Source organism: Rhagoletis pomonella, unplaced genomic scaffold (assembly GCF_013731165.1).
Source record: "Rhagoletis pomonella isolate Grant_MI unplaced genomic scaffold, Rhpom_1.0 Rhpom_scaffold_12040, whole genome shotgun sequence".
Classification (NCBI taxonomy): Eukaryota; Metazoa; Arthropoda; class Insecta; order Diptera; family Tephritidae; genus Rhagoletis; species Rhagoletis pomonella.
Genome location: NW_023470569.1, coordinates 1 through 3208, shown reverse-complemented (window position 1 = coordinate 3208; position 3208 = coordinate 1). Strand labels below are relative to the sequence as shown.

The 3208-nt window shown below is 39.9% G+C and overlaps 1 protein-coding gene across 1 annotated transcript; it reads right to left on the bottom strand.

The window, feature by feature from the left end:
• Positions 1–2636: 2636 nt before the first annotated feature.
• On the bottom strand, positions 2637–3176 carry LOC118756757 (the record flags this gene model as incomplete). The annotated part of the gene is given in 1 exon segment (XM_036491501.1): positions 2637–3176. A coding segment is annotated over 1 exon segment (143 nt), but the record flags the coding sequence as incomplete, so codon positions are not given.
• Positions 3177–3208: the final 32 nt, after the last annotated feature.

The window sequence follows — 3208 nt, the reverse complement described above, 5'->3', positions numbered from 1 at the left end:
TATCGGTATCCTCGTCCTCCTCTTTGTCTTTACTTTTATGTTTATCATTTTCTTCATCTACATATTCCCCTTCACCTTTGCTCCTATATATATAAGTAAAGTGTTTAAATTTACCTTGATCTTCATTTTTGCCTTTATCTTTACGCATCTTTGTTTTTGTTTTTATTTTTACCTTTGCCTTTATCCTTTTCTTTGTCTATTTATGTACTCACCTTTACTTTCATTCTTGTATTGGTCTTTTTCTAAGTTTTATTCTTTAACCTTATATTAGCAAATTTTTGTTAAATTAATACCATATGCATACACACAAGAAGCACTTGTTTCAGCCCCAACTATTTCCGTTGCACCATTTTCGTTGTACCATTTCCGTTGCATCATTTCCGTCGCAACATTTCCGTGTGCAATTTCCCACTCCTAACCAACCAACCGCCGCTAATATGGACTTCCGCTGTTTGGCGAGCTAACCATTTAGAATTTTTATACAAAAGGACAGTGACTAAAAAGTCTAAGAATTTATCCCGATGCTCGGAGCATTCGCACGCTTCGAGAAACCATTCGGGATAAATTACAAGGGTTCTACTGTGTATAGCAGAAATTATTAAAGCTTTAAGATCAGGTTTGTGGGCATTTTGGGAGAATATGTCGTTATACAAAGACATTTGCATACGACATACATATCTCGAATATACGATCATTGGGGTTTAAAAGGCTGAGATCGTCAGAGTCTTTGAAATTTTTCGCTCGACTAAAGGCCTCTGAATTTGTATCTAAGGGATTATCAAATTTCATCATAAGATGAAGACAATGGTTACATTTTAACTTTAATAGTACCTTTTGGTAAATGGCATACCCTGTGTAGTACCTTTGTACTTGAATTTCGGCCGGTTTTTGTGTTTGAGCGAAATAGCCATCGGGGATCTCGATATCTTCGAGAGAAATGGATTCTGGGGGGGTCCAGGGTAGCCACAAGAGCTTGCTCTTGAGGGGTATTCCAGTCCAGGTTAAGGTCGTCATCTTCCTCGAAGTTACTACCTGTTTGCGAAAATTTACGCCGTAAAATGTGCATCGATATAAGACGCGCAACGATAAATTGCATTTCATATGCAGAGGGGTGGGTATTAATGCCGGAAGTAGCTCGGACTTTATAATACAAATTTTCAAGCGCATCTTGATTTAATTTACCCAGAAGTATAAAGGAGAGGTTTTTATGTTCCTCGAAAATTTCCGCCGAAAGTGAAAGCATAGCTTTAAGGGTCAAAATGAAGCCGTCAAGGCATTGGACAAGAGGAGAAGGTTGTTTAATACGTTTAATGAAATTAATGTGGTCCTTACCGAAAAGGTTCTGATCGTATACCATCTCGATACCAGCTGCAACGGAGTTGCTTAAAACTTGCGTGGCACGAGAGACGCTCATTTTATCGAAATTACCGGGATAAATACGAGCGTCGGTCAATTTCGGACAAATTTTAAAATTTACGTTTGCTTTTTCAAGTGCGTACACTTTCCTAATGACACGAAAACTAGCTGTACCATCCGCGGTTTGGAAGTCGTACTTAAGGAAATAGTTGCGGATGGACTTAATAAGGTGGCAATAATCAAACAGAAAATGAACCCGTTGGCCATTATGCTCGAAATAGGGGCTTCGGGAGTGATATTGAGCAAATGGACAAGCTGTAAATTGTGAGTACCCTGATCACATATAATAGCCCTTACACTGAGACCAAGTGTTTGGGCAGAATCTATATTGCTTTTCAACAGGTTCATTAGAAGGGGGCCGTAACCCGTTCTTTTGCTATAGAATAAGACAGTACGTACTTCCATTTTTTTGTGATCCCTTTGATCATAAAAAAGAGGCACTTATTGCCAATGGTATTTTGACGGAGACCGGCTCCGTCATCAACGAATCCATCTATGAGGTCTCTGGTTTTGTTGTATGTTAGATCGCCTTTTATACCGATTTCATCAAAAATTAATGTACAGAGCCGTTCGCTCTCAGACATGTCCTTGACAATTTTACTCAAATTATCAAGGACGTTGGTTTGCAGCCCAGGGGCTACAAACCGAATAGGGCGCCAAAGTAAAAGGGTAGTTTTATAGGGGAGGGAAAAAAGGAGGTCATCGCGCATGAAATTATATGCCTTAGATGACATATAATTAAGTTTTTGGGCCATAATCTTTTCCTAATCTGCATATGAATGCCGCGTATTCGTTATCACTTTCGCAAATTGTACGGCGTGCTCGCTGGCATCCACTGCGGGAAAGATGGCGTCCTTTTCAACGTCAGAATATTTTTTTTTAATACTTTGAGTTGGGTTTCTAGGTCTTGAATTTTTTTAAGGAGTTTGGTTTCATTCTGCTGATAGCCACGGCAAATCTTAGCGAAATGCTCATCGCTAACAGCAGGTGGGTCTCTAATTGAAATTTGTTCAATTTCCTCATCTAAAAAAAACTTTCTCAAAACGCTTTTTTCCTATCTTTAAGGTCTGAATAAAGGGCAAATTCTTCTAAGGTCAAATCAGCGTTGGAGTCCTGGACTGGATCGCAGTAAGTGCGTTCAACGGGGTGAATGACCCAATTAGAAGAGGAAACGCTATTAACGTCAAAGGATTCCTCTATACCTACTTCTTCTTGCGTCTTGCTCAATTTCGACCTGGTCTGGACTATAGTCCTCTGTATGAACCGTATTAAAAATCCGCGTAATCGATGACTTCGCTGAAGAACGTAAATTCAAAGAAGTCATACCGCAATATATGTTGTACAGTTTTTTCCACAAAATCATATCTGCCTAATCACGCCACAAAGCAAACGTTGATTAGCGGCTTATTGAACAGTTAATTCTAAACGGCTCACGAGTTGTTGTTGTGTCACCTAGAAGCGACTACAAACCACCGCTTTTGCTGCACTTCTGGCAAAGTCTCAGTACTCCGTTACACGAAACTAAATCTGTGGAGCCGTTGTCGGTAACTCCAGCTGGATGATGCACTGCTAATCCAAGCGAGACTTCCTCGATCGCTTGTTCGTGAATGCAAGGTCGCACTTCAAAATTGCTCCTCACAGGAGGCACCAAAAATGTATCAGAACTCCTTGATACATTCAGACGGCCACTCGTTGGCCGCTCCAAAAACCCAACAGCAATTCAATTAAAAATGATTTCTTACACAAAAGGACTCGTCTGTCCGAGTCGAGCTTTATTTTTCTTCTAATAATA